A 25,233-nucleotide genomic window follows, 5' to 3' on the forward strand; every position below is an offset into this window, starting at 1 on the left:
ACCGCAACAACTTGCTCCCTCATCTGGGCCTCCAGAGGCCCTTTTTACATCTGGCTCTTCTGCTTGTTCTGTCACTTCAAATTCTAGCTGGCTTCAAGATATCTCCCTGTATGATCCTGGGCAAGTCACTTTCCCTCTCTGAGCCTGTTTCCTCCACTGCAAAATGGAGATGAAAACCCTTACCTCCCAGTGTTACTATGGGAGGGTCTAAAATGGGAACAGCTCTGAGCATGGGGCACAGAGCTGGTACACAACACACGTGAGCGCTAAGGCACAGCCTGGGATGCCCTCACCTGCTCAGCACAAAGTGGGCATCCAATCAACCTGAGCAGAATGAACACAGTGCTAGTGTGACAGGCAAGTGAGCAAGTGACATTACAATGACGGCATACAGTTTTCTGTAACCAGGTGCTGTGCTAAGTGCTTTATCCCACTTAATCCTCAAGAAAACCAGACAGAGTTGGGACTATGCTGATCTCCATCTTCCAAATGAGGAAACTTGCCCAAGGTCACATAAAGCTAGACTGTGGAGGAACAGAGATCTTAACCCACACTTGACTCCAAATGTAAAACACTTAATTACCAAAAATGTCAGAAAGACACAGTTCAGACGTTCACTGCCAGTCCCTACGCGCCTGCTGTAGCAGACATCACTAATGGATCCCTGCAGTCTTTCTCCCTAGGAGTCTGGCTGGCAGCCACTACCAATCGATTGAAATGGCACAAGAGATGGAATCTTTCTGCTGTCACTGAATGACACAATCCTGCTTCTCAAATGAATAAAGGACAATTGAGCAGCAGCTCAGTTGCAGGGGTCGGCGTAGCAGGAATACACAGCTAACCCTGTGTCCTCTCTACCTGCGTGTCCTCCCTTCCAATTCAACCCTAGGCACTCTGGATACCCCCAAGGGGAGGCAGGGAGGAGACCCCTCCAACTGTTCTCCCTGCCCTACTGCAGGGTCACACTTACACAAGTTCAGGGGTGTCATGTCTTCCCGTGGTGCCCCCCAGGGACCCTCAGATGGGTGCAGTTCCCCATGAAGGGCCCCCGGCAGCATCTCCCGCTTGATCTCCACCCGTATTTGTTCAGGCTTCAGCTTCTTGGGCAAGGAGGGTGCAGCCAGGCCTGGGAACATCTTTCGGGCCGTAGGAGGAGGAGAGGCCGTTGGTGAGTGGCCCAGAGGGCTGCCCGGTGGCAACTTCTTGGCCAAGGGTGAGATGTGAAGGTCCGAGGGGCTGCGGGCTTCCAGTGAGCTGCCAGGACCTGCGCCGCCCATCATCTTGGCCAGGGCTTTTGGGCTTGGCCCTGGTGGGTTGGGAGGTCCACCAGGCCGAGACTGGGTCCGTCTCTTCAGGATCTCCCGCAGCGTGTCGATGGGTGAGCCATTGACGTACCACTCGGTCACGCCCATTTGCCGCAGGTGGGAGCGCGCGTGGCTCGAGAGGCCCTTGCGGTTCTCGAAGAACTCACCACAGAACTCGCAGCGGATGTCTCGTGCTGGCTCTGGGCCTGAGGCTGCAGCAGGAGGAGAAAGGGGCAGTTAGCATCGTGGAACTGCCAGCATGGTCACCTGCAGGAGTGTCCTGGTCGGCTGGGCGTGGGCGGCAGCAGCACGCCCACAGGTTAGGGTGCTGAGGGCAGGTGCAGGTAAGGGAGTGGAGGAGCGGGGCTGGGGGCCAGATACCCGGCAGGAGTGAGGGGAGGCTCCAGAGAGCACATGGGCCCTCGGTCCTGGCGGAGGAGGATGGAACCAAGATTCCATTGCTCTGTGGGTCCCAACAAGGACAGGGTGAGGCAGGGAGGCAGCCTAGGTGCTATGTGCCATCCAGACAGGGGCAGATGTGGGTGCTCTGCACACTAAAAGGCAGGATCTCCCAGCCTTGGCCTTCATTCTCAGGAAGGGTCACGGAGGTTAAAGGCCACGAGAGAGGGCCTAGCAGCCCACTGACAACAAGATCTCTGGGCAGAACCGGCCCACTGCCAAGGGCCCCTGTCTACTCCCTGCCCCAGCAGGGAGGGGGCTGTGACCCCCCCCCCCGGGAGGGGCTCCAGGGCCCGCAGTGAGGAGGGGGCAGCTGAAGCGAGAACCTACAGAGGTTGAGAGGAGACGGCTCCACATCAGAGGCCCAGAAAATGCCAGCGGCTGCGGCGGCTGAGAGGTCCTGCTTCCCCCAGGGGCTGGCCATACCCGCGGCCTTCAGCTTGGCCTTCTTGGCCGGCGGTGGGGGGGGAAGCAAGGAGAGGGCCGCGGAGGTGGGAGGCGGCCGCCCCGGGTGGGCCAGGGCACCGCGCCTGGGTGGGAGGCGGATCTGGACGCCGTCCCTCCTGATGAGCCCGTGGAGCACGTCTATGGGGGATCCCTTGGCGTCCGGATCGCTGACGCCCAGGTGGCGCAGGTGGGCACGGGCGTGGCTGGACAGGCCCTTGCGGGTCTCAAACCAGGCACCGCACAGCTGGCAGTCCAGCTCTCTGCCCCCGTCACTATCTAAAGCTGCGGAGACAAAACACAGGGGGGGTTCACGGCCGCCACCTTGGCCGGCCTTGGGGGCCTGAGGCAGGAGGGTCTGGTGTGATTTTTGGCTGCTCAGGCAGTTGGGGGGTCCAAGACTCAGGCCGCAGATTTCTTTTAAGTTTGGGAAGCAGGACATCCTGTTTCCTGCCTAGACCTTTGGCATCAAGGGGAGTGTAGAGAGCTTAAGGACGTTGGATAGACAGGCAGTGACCAAATTCTAGGTAATTGGATACTCCCAGACCCTCTCCCCTAGGATCCCTGCTATGGGAGCCATGTGGGGGCGATGGTGGCTGCTGGGCTTATGCAGCCAAGGGCACACCTGCTCAAGGCCCTGCCCCTGGAAGCACGGCAGACTCAGTGGAAGCAACTTCAAGGGAACATGAGGTGCCAAACGGGGGGCTCCGTTGGGCAGGGGCTGAGACCCTGGGATCACCCCCAGACTCTAATGTCCACAAAGATATGGGAAAGCCTGATGTTGTAAGGGACGTCCTTGTTAAACCTGCTCACTGCACCTGGAGGGTTTCTTCCCAAACCCTGCCTGCCGTGCCCACAGGCAGCCCAGGAGGTGGGGCTTCACCGGCAGGCGCAGAGAGCTGCCTCTGCGTGGTGGACAGCCAGGAAGACTTGATGACAGGACCAATCGTGGGCACCTCCCATCAGGTGATCCCCTGTCTATCCAAGATGCTTCCAACTACCACTGAGAAAGCTAGGCCACAGGAACCCTGGTTACCTTCACTGCCCCTACCCACAGGCCCAGAGAAAGCCGAGAGCTGCCCCTCAGTGGTGAGCATGACCCTGGCAGGCTCATCAGCTGCAGTGAGGCCTTCAGGGGAAGATCAGCAAAATAAAGTGGGAGGCACGATCCACATCCAAGGCGGCCCAAAAGGAGATGCAGAGCCTCCACCAATCCTCTGGCCTGGCCGTCCCAGGACATGGGAGCTGTAGTCCCCACCGCCCCCACCCACCCTGGGCCCTGTAGCCCAACCTGAGGTCCCGTCCCTCCCAGCGCCAGAACCTCCCTCGGCTCTTGGGACCCACACTCACTGAGGTTCAAGGGCCCCTCATCCTCAGACTGAGGCCACTGTGCCTTTGGGGAGGCCGGCCGGGGGCTCAGGGACAGCTGGGGGCTCTTGTCCTCAGGATTCTTAGGGGTAGGGGAGCCCGCCAGGGCCAGTGGTGTCTTTTTGAGGAGTGGAGAGCTGGGCGGGTGGCCCAGGCCCTTGGCCGAGAAGCCGGGAGGCGACTTGATGGCTTTGTTGACAGCAGGGGCATCCAAGGGCTTGGCCAGGGTGAGCAAGCCGGGCCGGGGGGCCCCGGCGACCACCTCCTTCAGCGAGCTGGACTTCTTAGCCAGGCCTGGGGGCAGCCCAAGGTGGGCATCAGGCAGGCCCTTCTGCTTCACAAGCTCGTAGAGGAGGTCGATGGGTGCGCCGCTGCTCTCTGACTCTGCCACTCCCAGCTGCCGCAGGTGGGAGCGCGCGTGGCTGGACAGGCCCTTTCGGGTCTCAAAGCAGGCACCGCAGACCTCGCAGGTGGTCAGGCTCTGGGCTGAAGGGCAACACAGAGGCCGGGAGAGCAGGCTGTGAGGCCCGCGGCCCAGCTCTCCCACTTCTCTTCCCCCAAGAGTCCCACTCACCCAGGCTCCATGGAAGTGTTTAGCCTCCGTCAGGCCCCCCAAACCTCACAATGACCCTAACAAGGCAGAGAATAGCTTGGCTGCTTTGCCAATAAGGGTTAGAAACTGAGACTCAGAGAGGGAAAAGTTGTGCCCAAGGGTACACAGCAGGAGACAGAGCCCTTCTGTCATCCAGCCAGCGGGACACCTTTCAGAACCTTTCAGGCCTACTGGGTGCCCTGGCAACAGGTTCACACAAACACTGACCTGCCAGCCACATGCTTCACTGAACTAAGTTCTAACCACCCTCTGTGGCTCAACTCCTGCCCGAAACACTGGTCCTTGCAGTCTCCTGCACCCTCTTCCACAGAGCCTTTATCCTTGCCTATCTGCTTCTCTGTCACCCTGTTCCCCAACTTGAATGGCCCTTAAGAGCAAGGGCCAAATCCATTTTGCTCCTCTCACCTCCCTGGAGTCCACCCCAGGGCCCGTCACTAGTCAATAACAACCTTAGGATCAACAGACGAAGAAATGGTGTCATGCAAGAGATTGCACAGCTAGCAAAGGCCAGATTCAGCAAATGAGCTGGGTCTGAGTATGAGCTCTGGACCACCACGCCCACTGCTTCTGGACGCTGTCCCTCGCCCCCTGAGGGTGCAGCTTAGGGCCATGCATGCCCAGGACAGTAGAAGTTCAAGAGAGAAGACAGTTGAGTGCCAACCTTGTTGCCTCAAGGTGCCACAGGGAAAACTGCGGGCAACCTGGGGCCCCACATTAACCCCAAGGCACGAGAGTGCCTCTGTGAGTGTAACCAGCCTGGCCAGCATCCCCTGCCATGCCACCTGGGCCACTCACCCTTGAGGTCCTGCAGCTCCTGTTTGCTGCCATGAGGAACCTCTGCAGCCACTTTGCTGCTCAGTCGACTGGCCACCTGCTCCAGGGCCCCAGGGACAGGCAGGCTCTTCTTAGGGAGCGAGGGAGAGCCCAAGTCCATGGCCACCATTGCGTTTTCCTCAGAACCCAGGCCTGTGGGTTGGGAAGACAGGCTCAGCCCAGACAAGTTTCAGGCTATCGCCAGAACTAAGAAGATGGCCTTCTTCCTTATCCTTGATGTCTGCTCTCACTCTGCGAAGCGACTCACCCCAGGAAAGCTGAGGTTCCACCCATAACCCCCAGCACCAGTCCAGTGCAGGGACACTGAGGCTGCCACTGACAGCAGACACCAGCAGCTGCTTCCACACACTACAGCATGGACAGGTCTGGGGTGTAATGCAAATCTGAGCCCAAACTCCCATCCCGGGGGATCTCAAAAAAAAAAGATCTCTCTGGGCAGGACTTGTGAGGGGGAACGTCTGCCTGTCTTGAGGGTGAGGGTGGGAGGCACTCAGAAAGGGAATTCAACAAAACACCAGGGTCAGGAGGCTGGAAAGGCCACACAGAGGCGGGGAGCCAGGGACAGGGAGGTGGCTTCACAGCACTTGTGAGGAATCTCCACCAGACAAGACAGCTGGGGCTGCAGAGACAATGGGGGACCAGGGGTGGCCTACTCATCACAAGCTGGGCCCTAAGTGGGGTAAGGTGAGAACCTGATGTCTGCGCCTACAGCGATCTGACTGCGGAGAGAAATAGCTGGAATCACAGAACTTTGTGTTAAGTTTCTGAGACATCTATCAGGCCCGCAGCATCCCTGGGTGGGGAGTGTGTGGCAGAGGGAACCAAGGGTGAATTTTCACGTCTAGTTTTTCAAAGGGGCCTGGGAGGCCAGTTGAACTCCAAATTTAGAGTTCAGAGGCAAAGGCTCAGAGGATGAAGGAACTGTGTGTCCGATGGGGACTTGGAGGCGTTCAGTGGGATGTAACGGGGCAGGGGGCCATGTAGGTTCTATGCTCAGTTTGAGTCTCACAGAAGCAAAGAGCAGGCGCTGAGGACTGGGGCACCGAGGACTTTGTCAAAGTCTCCGGGTCGGGTGGGCGCGTCTGTCAGATGGGGCAGGGCTGAAGTGAGTTTCCGCACCGGACGGACCGGAACCGTGGCAAGGGACGCTCCCGGGGCTCCAAAGGGGGCAAGGGACATCTGTCAGACGGGGCAAAGGTCTCGAGGAGCGGCGGAAGAGTGTTTCTGAGGCCTGGGACCCTGCGAGCGGCGACAGAAGGCTCTGGGCCCACACAACTAAAGGGCCTGGGGGAGGGGGAGCGTCCCGGAGACTGGACGGAAGGCGTCGGGGGCGGCGGCACCGGCAGGCGGGATTCCGACCTTCCCCTCCCCTCACCCTCCCAAGCGCGGGCTCTTACCGGGCGCGGGAGCGGACGCGGGCCCGGGCCCCGGCTCCGGCTCGGCCTTGGGCCCGTCCCGCGGCGGCGGTGGCGGTGGTGGCGGCGGCGGCGGCGGCGGGGGTGGGGGCGGCGGCGGCGGCGCTGGGGGTGCCGCGGGGCCCGGGCTCGGGGGGCTGGGCGGGGGCGCCCCCGCGGGCGCGCGCTCCCGGGCGCCCCCCGCGCGCGGCCCCGCCGCCGCCTTGCTCTCCGCTTTTGTCACTCGGCACTGGGCGGTGGAGGCGGCCATCTTGGCTCCGGCGCACGCGGGGCGGCCGCCCCAGGCGGGAGCAGCCGAGCGCCGAGTGCCGAGTGCTGCTGCCGCCGCCTCCGAACCCGCTCCGCCCCGCCCCTCAGGGCGCGCCCAGGTTGGCCTGCCGAGTGCCGAGTGCCGAGCGCCGAGCGCCACGAGCGAAACCGTTTGTCTGGGCCCTTCGGGCGGACGACTGCAGCTGCTGGAAGCTTGTCGCGCGCCCTGACTAGCGGATGCACCCACACTGGGCGCCCAGCAGCCTCTAACCGCCACTCCAGCCCAGTCCCTGGACATCTCTATCCCTAGGATGGGAATCTTCCGGCCTCACTCAGACCCCCTTAAACAACGTCCAAACTCTTAAGAGCCCCGACGGGCGGAGCTAGGACCTGCCCTAGGACCCTGCCCCATTCCCTTTCCGGAAAGTCTCCACCTCCGAGTCGGGGATCCTGGAAAACACCTGATCTCCAACCACAAGAATCCCTCCAGTATCATCCTGTTATCCAACCGTCCCCTGACGGTGCCGTTCCGCAGACCTAGGGAACCCTACACGGCGGGCACCACATTTCAATCACCGCCTGCTTCTCTCCGATTGTCCCCAGCTGTTCCTTGACAGTTGGGTGGGGCTAGAATCCGACCATTGCCCCGCCCCCAACCTGGCACCCGCCCCCTCCTGCCCACTTAGGGAGAGGGGGCAGGCTTCTAACGACAGCCTTGCAGCGCCAGTGCCCAGACCTAGCCCTATGTTGCATATCCTTACTTAAGGCAAGGCTTCCAGGATCTTCCCAATCACTCCTTAACCGCCAACCCTCTGCCTCACAGTTATTCACTGAAAGACTGGTCATAGCTCTCCCTCCCAAGGACAAGGCCAGGGCAGTGCCAAACCTGGCTCCTCTCATCCGTAGGCTGATTCCTTATACCCCAGTGCCTCCTGCACCCCTAGTCATCCTCAGAGCCAGCTCTGTCTCGCAGCCACCCCTGAGACACTAGAAGCCAGATGTGGGTGAGCTGAATGCCCGGGGGGCAGCCTTTAGCAGAAGTCAGAAGCCTGAGGTCAAGTCCCCACTCTGCCCCTTCCTGAGGTGTCACCTCAACCAGCCGCTGTCCTCTCTGAACCTCCAAGGAGAGGGGGCTTTGATAGCCCCACCCTCCCCTTTGCAGGCTCCTGAGTGCCCTTCAAGTGGGCTTGTGAATGGGTCTGACTGAGCTCAGAGTACAAGTCTAGGTAGGACCCCAGCAGCTGCAAGTAGGAATAGTACCGAAGGGGCTGGGTGCGGTGGCTCACGCCTGTAATCCCACCACTTTGGGAGGCCAAGAGGGGTGGATCACTTGAGGTCAGGAGTTTGAGACCAGCCTGGACAACATGGTGAAACCCCATCTCTACTAAAAATACAAAAAAAAAAAAAAAAAATTAGCTGGGCATGGTGGTGGGCGCCTGTAATCCCAGCTACTTGGGAGGCTGAGGCAGACGAATTGCTTTAACCCGGGAGGCGGAGGTTGCAGTGAGCCAAGATCGTGCCACTGCACTCCAGCTTGGGCGACAGAGCGGGACTCCATCTTTAAAAAAAAAAAAAAAAAAAAATGCCAGGCACGGTGGCTCACACCTGTAATCCCAGCACTTTGGAAGGCCGAGGCGGGCGGAGCACAAGGTCAGGAGATCGAGACCATCCTGGCTAACACGGTGAAACCCCATCTCTACTAAAAATACAAAAAATTAGCCGGGCGTGTTGGCAGGCGCCTGTAGTCCCAGCTACTCGGGAGGCTGAGGCAGAAGAATGGCGTGAACCCAGGAGGTGGAGTTGTAGTGAGCCGAGGTCGCGCCACTGCACTCCAGCCTGGGCGACAGAGCAAGATTCCATCTCAAAAAAAAAAAAAAAAAAAGAAGGAATAGTATCAAAGGAAGCCCCAGCCTCCAGCAGTCCCAGGGACAATTCCCCCTGTTCAGACACTCTCCATTCCTCAGAGCCCAACTACTTTTCGTAGCCAAGTTCTCTGCCTTGTAAAGGGTCGTGCAAAGTCAGGCTGTGCAAGACTGGGCCCTTCACTTGTCCACTCCCTTTGCAGTGCCCAGTCCTGGGCTCCTTCACCAAATAGGACTTATGGATTTCCAAGCCATCCTCCACTAGAGACACCACCAAACAAGCTGCTCAGAAGTCTAGCTCTACAGCTGTGTGGCTGTGGCAAAGAAGATGACCTATGGTTTCCTTATCCTTAAAACAGGGACATGGCTGGCGCGGTGGCTCGTGCCTGTAATCCCAGCACTTTGGGAGGACGAGGCGGGTGGATCACGAGGTCAGGAGATAGACACCATCCTGGCTAACACAGTGAAACCTTGTCACTACTAAAAATTAGCTGGGTGTGGTGGCATGCCCTGTAATCCCAGCTGCTCGGGAGGCTGAGGCAGGAGAATCGCTTGAACCTGGACAGCGGAGGTTGCAGTGAGCCGAGATGGCACCACTGCACTCCAGCCTGGGTGACAGAGTGAGACTCTGCCTCAAACAAACCAACCAACAAACAAAAAAAACAGAAACACAACAATCTTAGTTGTACAGACTTACATTGAGGCATAAATGAGATAATACATGTTAAAATCTTAGTACAGGGGCCAGGCGTGATGGCTCAGGCCTCTAAATCCCTGCACTTTGGGAGGCTGAGGCAGGAGAATTGCTTGAGCCGAGGAGTTCCAGACCAGCTTGGGCAACAGAGCAAGACCCTGTCTCAAAAAAATAAAAAATTAAAATTATAAAACCTTAGTACATAGCAAGCATTTGATAATGGAGGAGCATATCAGGTATGCCAGACAAAGCAAACATTGGTTGAAAATCTAGACTCTAGGCCAGGTGCAGTGGCTTACGCCTGTAATCCTAGCACTTTGGGAGGCCAAAGCGGGCAGATCACTTGAGGTCACAAGTTTCAGACCAGCCTGGCCAATGTGGTGAAACCCCGTCTCTACTAAAAATACAAAAATTAGCCAGGCGTGGTGGTGCACACCTGTAATCCCAGCTACTCGGCAGGAGAATTGCTGGAACCTGGAAGTTGGAGGTTGCAGTGACTGAGATTGCACCACTGCATTCCAGCCTGGGTGGCAGAGTGAGACTTCATCTCAAAAAAAAAAAAAAGAAAAGAAAATCTAGCCTCTAGGCTGGGCACAGTAGTTCACGCCTGTAATCCCAGCGCTTTCGGGGCCTGAGGCAGGTGGATCACTGGAAGGCAGGAGTTTGAGACCAGCCTGGCCAACATGGTGACAACCCGTCTCTACTAAAAATATAAAAATTAGCTGGGCATGGTGATGGGCGCCTGTAATCCCAGCTACTCAGGAGGCTGAGGCAGGAGAATCATTTGAACCCTGGAGGCAGAGGTTGCAGTGAGCCAAGATTGTGCCACTGAGCTCCAGCCGGGGCGAAAGAGCGAGACTCCATCTCGAAAAAAAGAAAAAAATCTAGACTCTAGATCTGCACTATCCAATAGGATCCCTGCTAGCCTGGCACTAGCTTCATTTCAACTTCTTAACAGCCGTACATGACCAATGGTGTCCCTGTAAGACCGTGCAGGTATCTAGAGAACATTTCCAGCCATCATCTCAGAAAGTTCTATATAACGATGCTTCTCAAGATAGAAGACGTCATTAACAGCAAAGAATCTGGGGCCCAACTGCCTGGGTTTTAAATCCCTATTTCACCCTTTCCAGCTGTGTGACCTCGGGCAGGTTAATTAAACTCTCTGTGCCTCAGTTTCCTCATCTGTAAAGTGGAAGAAATAATAACACCTGCCTTATAGGATTGTTGTGAGGATGTAAATGAGTTCATGTTTGTAAAGTGCTTAGAACGATGTCTGGCTCCCAGTAAAACTCAGTAAGCATTTGTCAAAGTCACTGGCAGGAAAGATAGTGAAAAACTGGATCCAGAAAGAGACCTGGCCCAGATCCTGAGTGAAACAGAAAGGACACCTAAATAGCAGGGTGGTTGTATGGAGAGTCATCAACATACTTTGTAAAGTGACTCAAAATGCTTCCAGGAAAGCTGAGCGGCTGCCCCTCCAGCCCCGCCCCTCCAATGCTCTAGGCCCCCGGGAAGGATGGAGCTCCAGCACAGCCCGTCCCCTCCCCTTACCATCTCCATAGGCTGGCCCAGGGTCCTCAGCCCAGGTGGGTGGAAAGGGCACCGTGAGAGGTAAGCGGGGCCGACGGGAGGTCAGGAAGCTGCCAGGTGGACCCCCAGGCTCTCGGCCCAGGGGGCTGGGGGGCTGCTCAGCAGCAGAGGTGGCCAGCAGCTCCTGCAGGATGTTGATGGGTGAGACAGTAAGCTCCCAGTTGGTGATACCGAAGTCACGTAGGTGGGCCCGGGCATGGCTGGAGAGGCCGGCCCGTGTGTCGAAGCCAGCCCCGCAGAAGTCACAGCGCATCAGGCTGAAGGTGCCTGGGTCAAAGTTGGCCACTGTGGAGAGAGGACAGGACTGCCTGAGGTGGGGAGGGGGCTACTCCCCAGCCCCAACCCCTCCCCATACTCAGGGCTTCACCCTGGACTGCCTTTCTTCCCTGTGGCTGTCCCTTTTGCTCCTGCCTGCCCCTCAGCTCTCAGCTCATGCATCCTCCCACCCCATTCCAGGAAGCCTGACCCTCCCAGATACCCCCTTCCCACATCTGGCAACATCAAGGAGGGACCTCTCCTGCAAAAACCCTTCTCCAGGGCCAGGTGCGGTGGTTCACGCCTGTAATCCCAGCTCTTTGGGAGGCCAAGCGGGAAGATCTCTTGAGCCCAGGAGTTTGACACCAGTCTGGGCAACATAGTGAGACCCCATCTCTATAAAAAAATTAGCTGGGCATAGTGGTGCGTGCCTGTAGTCCCAGCTACTTGGGAGGCTAAGGTGGGAGGATTGCTTGAGCTTAGGAGTTTGAGGCTGCCGTGAGCTACAATTGCCCCCATGGCACTCCAGCCTGGGCAACAGAGCAAGACCCTGTCTCTTAAAAAGAGAAAGAAAGAAAAAGAAATGCTTCTCCAGTTGTGGACCTGTCATCTTCTGTGAGAGTATTTGATTAATAGCCTTCTCGTGACTATTTTTACTCATGATCACCCAAGTGCTGTAAATTAAATATTTGTTGGATGAAGAAATGGACAAATGGATGTAATGCCCTCTGCTGGGAGCCTTCTCTGAGCCCTGCAACTGGAGTTAGGGAATTTGTCTCAGCTTCCCCAGCCTCCTGGTTCTCCCAGCTTTCCCCGCATCTCAGCTCTGCTCACTCAGTGTCGTCACTGCCTGGTTTCCTGGTTGTCCACCCCTTGCCCCCCATCCCTAGTGCGTAGACACACACACACACACACACACACACACACACACACACACACACACACACACACACACTCAAACACCATACTGGCACCTCCCCAAGTGGGCTTTGTGTCTGCCAATGTCAGAACCACCCAGGGTGCTCCTGTTGGAAACAGACTTCTGGAATCAGAGCCATGTACTGTGGGAACTGACAAACCTTACAGGCAGCCCCAGGGGGTTCTGAAGCTGGCCAGGGTGGGGTGGAGGGGGTCCCACCACTCCTGGACTGGGCCATGAACTCCAAGAGTACAAGAACTGCTATTCTGTCCACTGCTGTGTCCCCAGGTCCCCAGAACAGAGGGGAACCTTGCTTAGTAAATATTTGTTGAATGGAGGAATGAATGAAATTCTCTGCCCGAGGCTGACTCTTCTACCCACACTCCTTCCTCCAGTGGCTGGAATGGCCAGGGGACTGGGGCGTCTCCACACATCCACCGACCAGGTGGCCTTTACTGTGGCTCCCAAGTCTCTCAGGAGCAGAGGCCCCAATGTCCCCCTGCTTGGCGCTAAGGGAGAGAATTTAGATCAAGGGTGGGTTGCCCAGCCATGTGTCTCCTGGGCCTTTAAAAGTGAAGCTGCCCTACCTTTTTTCTTCTTCTTCTGGAAGGAGAACCTGCGCTCAATGGCCTTCACCTCCTCAGCGGAGATGAAATGGCGCACATTGTAGCTGACGCCCACACGGTTCAGGTGGCCCCGGACGTGGTTGGCCAAGCCGATGCCATTGTGGAAGCGATCAGGGCAGTAGGGGCATTTCCGCTCCTCGTGCTTCAGTGCCATGGCCGGGTCCCCATCCAGCAGTGTGTCCAGCCCCAGCGGGCCGCCCAGCGGCGCGTCCAGGAGCAGGAAGTCCAGGGGGTGGGCGCCTGCCAGCCCCAGCTCCTCGGGCTGCAACCTTGGGGGCACCCTGGCTGCCGCCATGACCTGTGGCCCCAGCTTTGCCACCAGCACAATGGGCACCATCCCTCGGAGCTGCTGCTGCTGCCCCTGGGTGGCCTCTGCTGCCTGCAGGGCCTTTCGGAATGTCTGCTTCAGCTCCAGGGCTGGCTGCGGGATGAGGCTGGGGGTGGCTAGGGGTGAAAAGACCCCATTTTCAGGGGAAAAATCCATCTCGGAGGTCAGCACTACGTCCTCCTCTTCCTCCTCCTCTTCCTCCTCTTCGCTCCAAGGACGCCTCCGTTCCCCCAGCCCTTGTGGGTGGACAGTGCTTTTGTTTCTCCCGAGCTGTAAGGAATAGGGGGTGGATGCTAGAGTGGAGGGAAAGGCCAGCCTTCCGAGAGGCCTCTGGCCCGTGCCATGCGGGAGTGGCTTTGACAGCGGGAAATCTCTGATGCTCAGCTGCTGGCATCCTGGGCCAAAGGCCAGGCTGGGGTCGTATCCAGCAGGGTTCTCCCGCCACATGGGGGCCAAGGACGGCTCAGCTTTGCCAAAGTAGTCCACAGCAGTGTCAGGGACGCAGGCGTGAGCATCCTGGCTAGTGCCCGGCTGGCTGGCAGGGTCCTCCTCATAAGCCTCGCCATCCTCCTCCCAGTGGGGATGGGCATGCACCAGCCTCACGTGCTCCCTGAGTAGGCTCTCGCTGGGCGCAGGGAAACCACAGAAGACACAGGCGCTGAGGCCAATGGCAGCTCCGTAGGGCTGATAGAGGAGGGCGCTGGCCTCAGGGCTGGGGCTGCCAGCCCCGCTGCTGCCTCCAAAAGGCTCCTTGGCAGTCTGGCCTGGGGGCTCACGCACGTGCAGCTTGGCATGCTGCACATAGGCCCTGGAGGAATTGGTGCCAAAGACACACTTGGGGCACTGCAGCCGTGCCTCCCGGCCCTCATCTCCTGGAACTTGCTTCAGCTTTTGGATCTCCTCAATGATCTTCTCCCGGGAGGCCTGGTGCAGCTGCCGGTGCTGCTCCAGGGCAGTGGGGTCGGCAAAGGCCCAGCCGCACTCGCCACAGGCCAGCGGGGCCAGGTCCGCAGGGGGCTCCTGGCCTGGGGCTCGGCGGTGCTGGCTCATGTGCTCCAGGAGGTGCTCCTTCTGCTTGAAGTAGATGCTGCACTCGATGCATGGGAACACAGCCGGCTCCTCATCCTCGTCCTCATCTGGGCTGGCCACCTCTTCGGCCACCTCCTCCAGCAGCTCACACAGGTAGGGCCCGGTCCGGATTGGGGGCAGTAGTGGCTGCAGCCGCTCCACAGAAGCCTCCGAGTTCACTGTCCAGGTCTGTGTGGCTACCTCCGAGGCTGACGTGGGTAGGCCCCACTCGGATGGCTGGGCCAGCCCCTCTAGGTCCTCCAGGTCTTCTCTGCCACCCACCACCGCCATGTCCAGCGTCTTCGGGGTGTCTTCCACTGGCACAAACACCCTTCTGAAGGGGGCGAGGGGTGGTGGCTGGGCAGGCAGGTCCAAGTGCAGCCCTGCGTCCTGAGGGGATCCCTGCTCGTCCTCATCGTGGAGCCAGTCGAACCTGGGGCGGCCCTGGGCATGTTTCTCCAAGAGCCTTGGTTCCCCCCGGTGGTGTAAGAACCTTCTAGAGCCCTCTAGCTCAGCGTGGGGTTTCATGGCTCTCACAATGACCGAGTCCTCGAATCTCCGCTCAGATAGGATGCCCTCCCCAGCCTCCTGGACAAGGGGGTGCTCCCAAGGCCCCCGGCCATCAGGGGTGCCTGGGAAATGGCCCAGGAGGTGGGGTGGTGGGGAGCCCGGCCGGAAGTCCAGGCTGCCTCCATCCCAGCAGCTGCAAGGAAGTGTCAATGGGGACAGGTTAGCCATAGGCCGCAGTTTTCCTTCCTAGGGTGGTGATGGGGGTCCTCCCAGGCCGTTTGAAGCAGGCCCCAGAGATCCAGCCCGAGGGTGACAGGGGTGTGGGGGTGAGGGTGGGAGGTAGGGGGAGTCCACGTGGATCCTTCTGGACCTATCGGGTCAAAAGCCAGGTTCAACTGCTAGGATGCACCTATCCACAAAGCCTAGCCCCGCTGCATTGTGGGGGAATGTACGGCGACCACCCCTGGGCCACACGGGGATGTGGCCACCTCTAAGAAGTCTGGTGGCAACAGTCAACTCTCATCTCTCCCCAGGGAGGACCCAAGCCTCTCATCGGTGCTCCAGGTTGCTTCTGTCTTGGTCCTCCCCAAACTGGGGTGATTTTGCTAACTTAGTTTCACCTCTCCCCCAGATTTGGTGATTAACTTTGTGGCAGAACAGTTCAAACGAATGTTCCTTTTCCCTGCATCTCCCCCTCCGGAAAGGCAGAGTCAGGAGAGGTTGAAGGTCCCTGCTAAGCCTTTGCCCCAGTGACCCTGACCTTCTTGGGCAGAGGTGGTGGGGGGAGTGGGGTTGGGGGAGGCAGGGTAACCACTCTGGGCCTCAGTTTTCCAATCCTGAAATTGGGGGTAATTCCCAAGAACTGGGAACCCCTTTGTCCTTATACAACATCTGTGGAGCTTTCTCATAGCCATCATCAACAAAAGGTGCTTGCAACACAAGGCAGGTGCTTATTTAAATGCTCACAACCACAACCTTTCAATGACCCCCACAGGGTGTAGGGTGAAGATGACACAACTCAGTGCTTGAGAAATGCTTTGTTTCACCTCATGCCTGGCCCAGTGTGGGTTCTTATTATGACCATTTGAGATTGGTTCTCCCTTCCTTTTCAAGATCCTGCCTCCATCAGGGGATGCCAATCACGCTTATGGAACAGATGTGGAAAATGTTCCATTCAGATGTTGGGTGGAGACCATAAGGTCACCTTTCTAAGCTCCATCACTGACATGCGATACTAACAGGACCATCCTCCTGGGGCCGTGGCAAGGATTCAGTGGGGATAAACACAGGTTCAGAGCATACATAGCTCATAGCAGCTATTATTAATTAATTAATAATATTATTGTTCATTCTGAGAGCTATTAGTAATCCTGATAAGCTTACTATGACCTGGCCAGGCATGGTGGCTCATGCCTGTAATCCCACCTCTTTGGGAGGCTGAGGTGGGTGGATCACCTGAGATCAGGAGTCCTCGACCAGCCTGACCAATATGGTGAAACCCCATCCCTACTAAAAATACAAAAACTATGCGGGCATGGTGGCAGGTGCCTATAATCCCAGCTACTGGGGAAGCTGAGGCAGGAGAATCGCTTGAACCCAGGAGGTGGAGGTTGCAGTGAGCCGAGATCGCGCCACTGCACTCCAGCCTGGGCGATAGAGTGAGACTTTCTCAAAAAAAAAAAAAAAAAAAAGATGACTATGACTTATTAGCACCTGCCAAGCCATTTAATAAAGGGTAGAGACCATCAGCATTGATCTTGATTCCTGCTCTCACCCAATGCCCCTTGGATCCTCAAGGCGAATTCATGAGATGCATCTTATGGACTCCATTTTGCAGATGAGAAAACTGAGGCCCAGAGAGGCCTAGTATCATTCTAAGGGTCACCTGGCAGAGAGAGGACTCCAAGGGTCCAACATCCAGGCTCCTGCCCCTCTGGCCCTGCTCCTGGCAGGGATAATGAGAGTTGACCCTCTGTGTTCATCCCAGACCTCCCCCAACCCCAGCACACGCCCAGGGGCTTGCCTGCCGGGAGCTGCCTCCTCCTCCTGCCTGGCCTCCTGATTCCCTCCTGTCCCCTTCTCATTCCCCAGGGGCTTCTCTGGGGCCTGGGCATGTCCTGCTTGCCCCCCTGCCCTCCCTGAGGTCAGGGCCAGCATGGCACTCACCAGCTGCTGATCCGATGGGTGGCGGAGGTGGCACGGGGGAGGGCTTCGCTGAGGCCGGGATGGGGCTGCCCGTCTGCAACAGAGAGGGGAGACCCTGAGGGGCTGGGGTCCCCCTGGCCGGGGCCCTCCACACCCCAGCTCCAGGAGCCCTGCCAGGTGCCTCGGAAAGGCCCTGCTGGCTCCCAATTCCTCTCCCTGAGAGGCCCGTGGCCTCTGTGGTCCTGAGCCCTGAAAGGGGTTTCTTTGGAGGAGTCCCCTTGGCTCTCCTGGGGGACCCCAGGGGCTTGCTGCCTTCCAACCCTCCTCTCTTTCCCCCAACCCAGCAGCCAGGGTGGTTTTTTACAAGCCTCACCCTGGTAAAAACTCACCTGGCTTCTCATTATACCTATAATAAGAACCAGACTTCTATTTTTTGAGACAGAGTCTTGCTCTGTTGCCCAGGCTGGAGTGCAATGGCGCGATCTTGGCTCACTGCAACCTCTGCCTCCTGGGTTCAAGCGATTCTCCTGCCTTAGCCTCCCGAGTAGCTGGAATTACAGGCGTGTGCCACCATGCCTGGGTAATTCTTCTATTTTTAGTAGTGAGGGTGTTTCGCCATGTTGGCCAGGCTGGTCTCAAACTCTTGACCTCAAGCGATCCACCCACCTCGGCCTCCCAAAGTGCTAAGATTACAGGTGTGAGCCACTGTGCCCAGCCTAAAAACCAGACTCTTAGCAGCCACCTACAAGGCCCTATGAGGTCAGACCTCTGCTGGTCTCTCCAACCTCCCATCTCTCTCCTGGCCCTTCAGTGCCTCCATTCTGACTGTATGGGCCTCAGGAAGCCCCAAGCCCACCTAACTCTTTTGGGCCTCAGGGCCTTTGCACCTGCTATGCCTTCAGCCTGGGGCACTCATCTCTGACCACCTAACTCAAATGAGCCCCTATGATTTTCTCTCTCAGCACCTGTTTCATTTCTTTCTTAGAACTTTCTGAAATCACCTGGCTCTTTCTTGGGATGACTGCTTGCTGGGTCCCCCACTAGCATGTAGTCGCAGTAGACCAAGTACTTTGTCGGCTTCGTTCACTGTAGCATCCCAGCACCTGGCATGCAGCAAGTGCTCAGCAAATCCTTGCCAGATGATGAACGAGGCATCTGTTCTAACCTGAGCTGCAGAGAGCCCATCCCTGCCTTTTGCACCCTCTCCCAGGCCTATGTCCTGAAATCCAATCCCCTCCCGGGACCCCCTCCCCACCAACACAGATGGAGCCAACTCTCTATTATCCGCCTGTGGAGCCAATGCCTGGAGCGACCACAGGAATCCTGGCCTGCGTCTCTGCCCGCCACACTTGCCTGATGTGGGTAAGCTTGCCAATCGGGGAGCAGGCCAATTGCCCGGGCCAAGGTTAACACACTGGGGGAACTTGTGCCCCGTCCAGAGCCTGACAGATGCAATAGTTGGATTAGCCTCAATTTGAGGATGGTCCAGAAAAAGGGATAGGGCTGGGGCGAATTCTTTTTCCAATCCCTCATCATCCAGTTGGCCCAAGAAATTGAGAGCTGACTGTTGAGAGTCAAGGGATAAAAATGGAGGTAGGGTGGGGAGAGGGTGTTGACCAGAAAGGTGTGGTCACTGGCTGAGGGTCCTTCCTCTGAACCCAAGAAAAGGGTTGTAATTGTTATGTGACCTCTGGAAGGGGTGGTGGGGGTATGGAAATTTGCATCATCTACAGCGCAAGGTGTCTCAACATCAGCGATATTGGCATTTGGGGCCAGATCATTTTCTGGGGTGGGGTCCATCCTGTGCATTGCAGAATGGTGAGCAGCATCCTTGGCCTCCACCCTCCAGACGCCAGCACCTCCCCAGCCCTCAGTCATGACAACCAAAAGTGTCACCAAACATTACCAAAGTGTCCCCTGGAGGGGGAGGCGAATCACCCCCATTTGAGAACCACCGGGATACACTGATGGGCAGCAGAACTATGCCTGGGTGCAAGGGCTGGTTTTAGGATGGGGGTGTTGGAGAGGGCGTTCAGAGTTGGGAAAGAAAGGCCTGGCCCAGCCAAGGGAGTAAGGCTCCCAAGAAACAGGGTCTCTAGAGAACATGTGAGTCATAGATTTGACTTTTTTCAGCAGAGGCCAGCCGGTTCGCATATAACCTGCCCTAGCACGACCTAGAGGTGTGGGTCTGAGGTCCAGGCATCCTGATTCTGAGGTTCTAGGACCCCAAGCTCCCAAGATTCCGGGCGTCCCAGATTTGATGATTCTGCGATTGCCGTTGTCCAAGAATTCCAAGAGCCAGGGGACCGCGTGGCCTCTTTGTCTGAGCAATTCCAGCGAGGCTCCTATTTTTAGTGGCAGTGACTTTGGAGGAAGCAGGCCAAGCAGTGCCCTGTGTCCAAGACACCTTGGGGGTGGGGGCTTCACCCAGAGGCCTCCACAGTTGATGGGGATCCAGGAGTCCCTACGGGTCAGATGAGGTGCTAGGTCGCAGCCCTTAGGCAGTGGCCATGCCAAGGGGCTCCTGCCGTCTGGGTTCCCCGAGAGAGTTTGCAAATGCTGATGGCAAGGGGTGTCCATGAGCAGCCTGAACTCCAAGCCTGGGGTTCAACTTGGTCGAGTGGCCAACAACCTAGATTCTGGAGCCAGACAGATCCGAGTTCAAGGCCCCAGGGGTGCCCTGAAGGGCGTGCCTCTCCCACTCTGAGCCTTGGTTTCTTCCTCTGTGCAACGGGAACAGCCACCGACCCAGTCTCGCAGGGCCAGCAATGGGTGCCAGCAAGATCGCAGTAAATGCTCCATCCAGAGAAGTGGCGGTGGCGGGGAAGAAGGCTGGTGGGAAGCCTGGGGGATCAGGGCTGGTTCAGCGATGTCTCAAGGGGAAAGCTTGTGGCTAGACCCCAGAGCCTCAGGCCCGGTCACTCCACGCTCTGATTTTCTCCCCAGGCTGGGGCCCCAATACAGCAGAAATGATATGTCATTTGTCCCTGGGTGCCCTGTCGCCAACACAATGCCAGGCATGTACCAGACTCTTCATCGATCCATACAGACCACCTCAGCCCCCTGAGTCTTTTCTGAACCTGGGAGGCCCAACCAGAGAGGTAGGAGTGGCAGAGGAGGTGTGGGAGCTCTGGGTAAACAGCCGTAACGGGGGACAGAAGAGGAAGCGGGCACACCCCTGCCCAGGCAGAGAAGTTTGGAGGTGGCCACTCCAGTGTGCTCTTGGGGGGCTCTGAGGGCTGAGTGGGGATAAAGGAAGGCCCAGGCTTTGGGGTGGAATAGCAGCCCCAGAGCCTGTTCCTATTTATAGGCATCATAAGACTAGTAGGGCAGGTGCCCGCATCCCAGAGGGGGAGATCAAGCGGGCAGAGAGGGCAGTGGGAGAGACGTGGTGTCCCAAACCCAGGCATTCTTCCAACATCCAGGCCATGACCTCACTCCGAGTCAAGCCATTCCTACCCCTGCCCCCAGCTGCTGAGGGAAACCTCAAGGGTGGGCCTGGCCCCCCTCAGCAGCCACATTTCTCTCCTCCCCAAGCTATAAAACAGATGCACGTATGAGACCCTGGGTGATTCCTCAGGGGGAGTGAGGATGCACCTACCTGCCTGCTTTTCCCCTCTCTCCAGACCTGGGGCATCTTCAAGGTAGAAAAGAGATGTCCAATCCCTTGGAACCAGACCCAGAGAGGACCCTGGGATCCCTAGAGCCTGTACCCTCGGGCTCCCACAAAATCAAAGTCCCCGCCCAGCCCTGACTGGCTGTGCGACCTGGCACAAGATCCTGCCTCTCTCTGAGCCTGTTATTAACTCAGTTATTAATGGCTTAGAGGAGGGGATTCCTAAGTTTCCCTGAGTGCTGATACTCTGGAGTTGGGTGTACCCTCTGCCCTCAGGGGTCTCACCTTGCCACCCCACTGCCTGACACCTGCAGATGCCACCAGCTTCCTCTAAGCCTTTGCATGTACGCAGCCCCCTGCCTAGATGCTTGCTTCCCCTTGGTCTGGCTCATTGTCCCTCATCCTACCTCTCACTTCCTGCAGGAACTCCTGGTTGCTCCCCACCAGGTACAATCCTCATCACAGCCCCACCCGCTGTGTCATAACACCTGGTGACATAACACGGGGTCATAACACGGTATCGTAACGTCTGTCTCCCCAGCCTCAGATGGGGGGGTCTATGAGAGCGAGGATGGTGTGTGCTCAGTCACCGCTGTGCCCCAGTGTGTGGCCCCTAGAAGGTGCTGTGTATTTATAAATATCTGAGCATCATGAATGGTAAAGGTGGCTGGAGCAGGTCAAGGATCTGCGAGGATGCAGCAGGGTGGTTAAGAGTGACTGCTGTCAAGCCATGTTACTCCCTGGCTAGGTGACCTTGGGCAACTTATGTCACCGCTCAGCGTCTCAGTTTCCCCATCTCTGACACGGGATAATAATAATGAAGGCTACTCCACAGGGTTCTTTGGAGAATGACAGAAGAGGATCATGTAAAAGCCTTGGCACAGAGGAAGCCCTTGATGAGGTGTTGGAGATGGGGGCGGGGGTTCTGATGCATCAGCCCACTGTTTTCCAGGCATACCAGCCTCCTGCCAGGTCCTTGGACACGTCAGGCTCTTCCCCACCACAGGGCCTTTGCACTGGCTGTTCCCTCCACCCAGAATGCCCTTCCCACCATTCACTCCGTGCTCCATTCAAATGCCACTCTATCAGGGAGGCTCTCCCAGGTCTCCCAGGCATGATCCTGGCACTCTGTCTAATGTCTTCACAGCATCTGTCACTACCTGTCTTTCTGATATTTGCTTAGTCGCTTGTTGTCCATTTCCCCTACTAGAGTGTCAGCCCCTTCAGGGCAGGAATTCTTGCCTCTTTAGTTTACAGCTGTCTTCCCAGCACCTAGCACATACCCTGGCATACCGAAGGTGCTCAGTATTTAATGAATGAATAACACGTCTGGAGGTGGGAAGAGTGTGAGATACCTTTTTGCTGGGTAAACTGAGGGGTGGCCAGCATCGCTGACTATCCAGCCTCTCCCTAGCCACTACAGAAGCTGTTTTGGCCCATGGCTCAGGAACAGGATACACCCAGACAGCCAGAGGGAGCTGGGATAGACTGATGGGAGTGGGGAATACCTGTGGAACAAGTGGGCTGGGGGCAGGGAGTTTGGGGTGCTGAGATGGGCCTCTGGACCCAATTCGTATGCTCAGAGGAGGAAGCCAGGCTAACCTGAGTTCAAGTCCCAGCTCCACACGACCCAGTGGGGAGCCTTAGTCTGGTCACTGGCTCCCAGGACACCTGTTTTCACAACTGTCAAATAAGAAACTAAACAGAGTGCAAAGAAAAGGCTCTGGACCCAAGCGGAATCAGCATCCCAGCTCAGCCACTGCTGCGCTGGGTGACTTGGCTCTCTCTGAGCCTTGGGGAATGGGCTGGATACTCCCTGGGGGCCACAGGGCCCATTCTCTTACCAGAGATTCCACCTCTGCCATCCAGAATGTCTCGGGGGCCCTCCTTGGTGACAGGCAGGTAACGGGTGGACCGGAAGATGCCACCTTCCCCCTCAGCAGCCTCGGCCCCACCCTCGATGTTCTCCCTCGGTGCTGGGCCGGGCAGTCTCTCTGGGCCTCGGGGACGATCTGGTGCAGCCAGGCTGCCTGCCAGGGACCCCTCCATCGGATCTTCTCTGCTTGGATCCACTCAGCTGCTGGACCGGCTCAGCGGGGCATTGTGGGCCTGGGGACAGAGAGAGGGAAGTGCTTAGGGGATGGAGGAAAGGGAATTGGCCTCAGTTTCCCCTCCCTCAAAACCTCGGTCCTCACCTTTGCAGCTTACTGCCTCAGTTTACCTCCCAGCCCAGGGGAGCTAATGGTGTTCAGACCTTTTCCACACACCTTCTATCCCAATGGCCCCTGCCCTCAGCATGCCTCCATCTCCCCATCAATAACTCCTCCCCTTTATACAGATCCTGCACTGCCTCAGTTTACCCATATTGACACATGCACACTCAGCCACCTGGTTTTCTTCCATCAATCTTACCACTTTTCCAGACGCCTCCCTTCATTCACACACAGCTGCACTTTCCCCAGTCCTGCCCTCACATCCATGCACACGCACATCCTACTGCCATGCCTTCGTTTCCTCGGCAAGAATCCCAGCCACTTGTACACTCCGATCCTATACACCGTCAGAAGTCTCCCATCACTACCCCTTTACTTTTCACCATTGGGTTGTCCCATACCAATGATCCCTGCACTTTTCCCACACTCCAACCCTTCCCCCACACAGGACCTTAGGGTTCTCCAGCGTTAACCCCTTCACCCCCCTCCACACACACAGCCTCAAGTGACCCCAGCATTAACCCTTTCGCTTCTCCCCAACATTATCCCTCATGCATACCCAGCTTGGGCTCCTCCATTTCCCCCACCCCCCAACCAAGATTGCTCTAGTCCTCGGGCGAAAGAAAACGATGGGGCTCCTGGTCCAGAAATGAGGACCCTGGGGAGCGGGGGTTGTCCTCTCTACCTATAAATACCTTCAAGGTAACGGCGGAAAGTGAAGGGCAGGAATGAGGCGCCCTCCCCAGGGAGATGGTGGGGAGGCCGGGCCCAGGCAACCGGGGCGGGGCCGGGGCTCCAGGCCTGGTTGCAGGCGCTGCCCTCGGGGGCCTGGGGATTCCCAGGGGGCTCCTCCGTGGGCTGGCAGTCTTGGTGGGGGTCCCTAGCCAGGCCCGGAGGAAGCACCTGCGGTTGTCCACCGGGTGGGCACTGCCCGCGGGGAACGGGCGGGACCGCAACTTCGGAGCACTTTGGCAGCGTGGGGAGGGGGCTCCTACCCGGACGCCCCCCAGGGGTCGCAGAGGTGGGGGCTGCGCCGCGCAGGCCCACTCCTCGGGGGTCCAGGGTCCGGGGAATGCGCCCTCCGCCCGTGCACCCCGGGGCAGGAGACCCCGCGGGACGCGCCGAGGTAGGGGGGACACCTGCCCCAAGACCCCCGCCCCTCCCCCCACCTGCACGGCCCCGCCCCCGACCAGGCCCCGCCCCTGAAGGCCCCGCCCCCGCCCCGGGGGGTCCCGCCTGGCCCGGCCCGGCCCGGGCCTCCCCCGCCCCGCTACGGCTCCGCCCCACCCGCGGGCTCCCCAGGCCGGGCCGGGCCTCACCGGGGAGGCGGCGCCGCCGGCCAGGTGCCGGGGCTCGGAGCTCCCCTCCTTGGTGCAGCCGTCTCTGCCGCTACCGCCGCTGCCGCTCCCGGTGCCGGTGCCGCGGCCTCCGCAGCCGCCGCCGCCTCCACCGCTCGGGGGACATTGTCCCTTTAAATCGCTCCCCCCGCCGCCCCGCCCCCCCGGCGCGCCGCCGTGACCTCAGCGCGACAGCCCCGCCGCGCCGCCATGATGGGGAGGTCCGGGGCGCCCCCCCCAACCCCCCCTCGCTGCCCCGGGGGGGCGGCCAGCGGGCGCGCCGCCATGTTGGGAGTGGCCAAGCGGGTCACCCTTAAAGGGCCCGCACGGCCTGAGTCCAGGGAGAGGCCCCGTTACCATGACAACACCCTTGTCGTCCCACACCCCAATGGCTCCTTATCATCCCACTGGTACTTCCAATGGTATGCTCGCTAAAAGCACTAAAAGAGTGGGGAGGGGGCAGAGAAGTTCCCCCATGGGTCATTGATGGGTCATTGATAGGTCATTGAAGACTCCACCCAGCCAATTTTTAGCCTTTTGTCCCCTGCCCCCCATCAGCTACCTTCCAACCACAAGCTCACTCCCTCCTTCCCAATCATCCACACTGGACTTCAGCACCTCCATGCCCCTAGAGTTGCCCTAGGTCTTCAGTCCTAAGTCACCTCCACCCAGTTCCCAGGATCACAGCTTCCAGGACTACCCCATCAGACACACATCATGGCCTGTTGTCTTGTCTTATCCACCATGTATCCAGATATCTAACCACTTAGCTATCTCATCCACTTGCTCAATCTATCAATCACTCATCTACCTATCCAATCAACTAATCACCTATCCACCCACCCCTCCAACCACCTATTAATTCACCCAAACACCCACTCAACCCACCCATTCACTTCCCATCTACCCACCCATTCATCCAGCACCCAAGTAAATACTCATTTATCCATACAACCAAGCAAGTACCCAACCATCCCCACACACATCTTTCCACCCAGCCCCCCAAACATCCATCCACCAGTTTGTCTGTTGATTTGGCCTCTCCACTAACGTGTAAATTCCATGAGGCCAGGAGTCCTGTCTAGTTCATTATTGTTTCTCCACTGCCCAGTTCTCAGGAGTCTCAGGAGACGTCAACATATGTACATATGATATATATAATCGCAACATTCAAAAAACTTTTTTCTTACTATGAACCAGGCCTTTTCTAGGCAGACATACCCAACCTAGTTAACCAACTACCCAGCTACTCACCTACCAGGTCAAACATCCAGCGAATGCTAACCTATCCGTCTGCCATTTGCTCCACCCACTCTACCCCTCACCCATCCACTCACCCACGATTTGAATGACTTGTTTACCCAATCATTCATACACAGTA

General features: G+C 57.8%; 1 protein-coding gene across 8 annotated transcripts in view; it reads right to left on the reverse strand.

Annotated features, from left to right (window-relative positions):
* Window positions 1-23,994, reverse strand: part of WIZ (WIZ zinc finger) — a 28,374-nt gene extending 4,380 nt beyond the window's left edge. Inside the window, exons 1-9 of one of the 8 annotated variants that reach the window (XM_055239228.2) lie at window positions 23,835-23,994; window positions 22,147-22,411; window positions 16,708-16,780; window positions 12,597-14,734; window positions 10,797-11,120; window positions 4,984-5,154; window positions 3,558-4,061; window positions 2,094-2,492; window positions 971-1,516 (exon numbers count right to left, since the gene is read on the reverse strand). In XM_055239228.2, coding sequence (XP_055095203.1) covers window positions 971-1,516; window positions 2,094-2,492; window positions 3,558-4,061; window positions 4,984-5,154; window positions 10,797-11,120; window positions 12,597-14,734; window positions 16,708-16,780; window positions 22,147-22,351 — 4,360 coding nt within the window. In that variant the 5' untranslated portion in view covers window positions 22,352-22,411; window positions 23,835-23,994. Of the gene's footprint in view, window positions 1-970; window positions 1,517-2,093; window positions 2,493-3,557; window positions 4,062-4,983; window positions 5,155-6,419; window positions 6,746-10,796; window positions 11,121-12,596; window positions 14,735-16,707; window positions 16,781-17,687; window positions 17,755-22,146; window positions 22,412-23,418; window positions 23,659-23,834 lie in introns of those variants that run through there. The other 7 variants (XM_055239230.2, XM_055239232.2, XM_055239233.2 and 4 more) reach the window with 7 other exon arrangements.
* Between the last annotated feature and the right edge of the window lie 1,239 nt (window positions 23,995-25,233).

The sequence above is a fragment of the Symphalangus syndactylus genome, chromosome 13, assembly GCF_028878055.3.
Source record: "Symphalangus syndactylus isolate Jambi chromosome 13, NHGRI_mSymSyn1-v2.1_pri, whole genome shotgun sequence".
NCBI classification, from domain to species: domain Eukaryota; kingdom Metazoa; phylum Chordata; class Mammalia; order Primates; family Hylobatidae; genus Symphalangus; species Symphalangus syndactylus.